The sequence below is a fragment of the Myotis davidii genome, unplaced genomic scaffold, assembly GCF_000327345.1.
Source record: "Myotis davidii unplaced genomic scaffold, ASM32734v1 scaffold100, whole genome shotgun sequence".
NCBI lineage: Eukaryota > Metazoa > Chordata > Mammalia > Chiroptera > Vespertilionidae > Myotis > Myotis davidii.
Window position 1 is genome coordinate 842,180 of NW_006292691.1, and position 819 is coordinate 842,998.

Below are 819 nucleotides of genomic sequence, written 5' to 3' on the forward strand. Positions count from 1 at the left end.
CTCACTGCCCCACCCTCGGGGCTGGAAGGTGGGAGGCAGCCTCGCCCTTTGGCACCCACCCAGGCCTCTGTTTTGAGAGGAACTTCAGAAGAGGAACCACCAGCTTTGTCCACCTGTCTGGGCCCTGGGTTTGCACAAAGCCCGGCACCTGTGGCTGTGGGTGTGGCAGGGTGTGGAGGGGGCACATGGCCATGGCCCAGGCTGAGGGGGTAGTCAGCGGGACCCCCAGTCCTGAACTGCTTAGTCCCCCTGGTGCAAATGGGGAAACTGAGGCCAGCCTGAGCCAGAGGCGGCCCCGCCTCCTGCCTGCCCTGCGCTGAAGGGAGAGAGGATGGGCCAGCTGTTTGCCTGTCCCTGGAGGCAGGGTTACAGCTGGCGGCAGGGTTGACTCAGACCCCACACCCCTGGCAGGAGGGGCCAGTTTCCCGGAGGGGGGCGGGCCAGGAGGGCCAGGTGGCTGCTTGGTCCCTAGAGTGGGCCAGGAGGCAGCCCAGACACTGCTGCAGGGGCCTGAGAAGGTTCCACCCGGAGCCCCAGGGGCTCTGAGACCCCTTCACTGGCTGTGGGCATGGGCATGGGTGGGTGAGTGGTGGGGACATCAGAGGGGCTGTCCTCCACAGACCATGGCCTTGCAGAGTGCTCGCCCCACCCTGGGGCTCCTCAGGACCCCCACCCCCGGCCTCCTGCTCCTGCTCCTCAGCCTCAGTGAGTACGGTGGGTGGGCTGCTGCGAAGGGTTGGGATGGGAGAGCGCTGGAGGGCACCTAAGGATCCTTAGGGGATCGGGATCTCAGGAAAGGCTCTCTCTGTGGCTGGACAG

The 819-nt window shown here is 66.3% G+C and overlaps 1 protein-coding gene across 1 annotated transcript in view; it reads left to right on the plus strand.

Moving 5' to 3' along the window:
* The window catches only part of MSLN (mesothelin), a 25,954-nt gene that overhangs the window by 21,830 nt on the left and 3,305 nt on the right, over positions 1–819 (plus strand). Inside the window, exon 3 of the mRNA XM_015565588.1 lies at positions 621–705. Coding sequence (XP_015421074.1) covers positions 624–705 — 82 coding nt within the window. The 5' untranslated portion in view covers positions 621–623. The remainder of the gene's footprint in view (positions 1–620; positions 706–819) is intronic.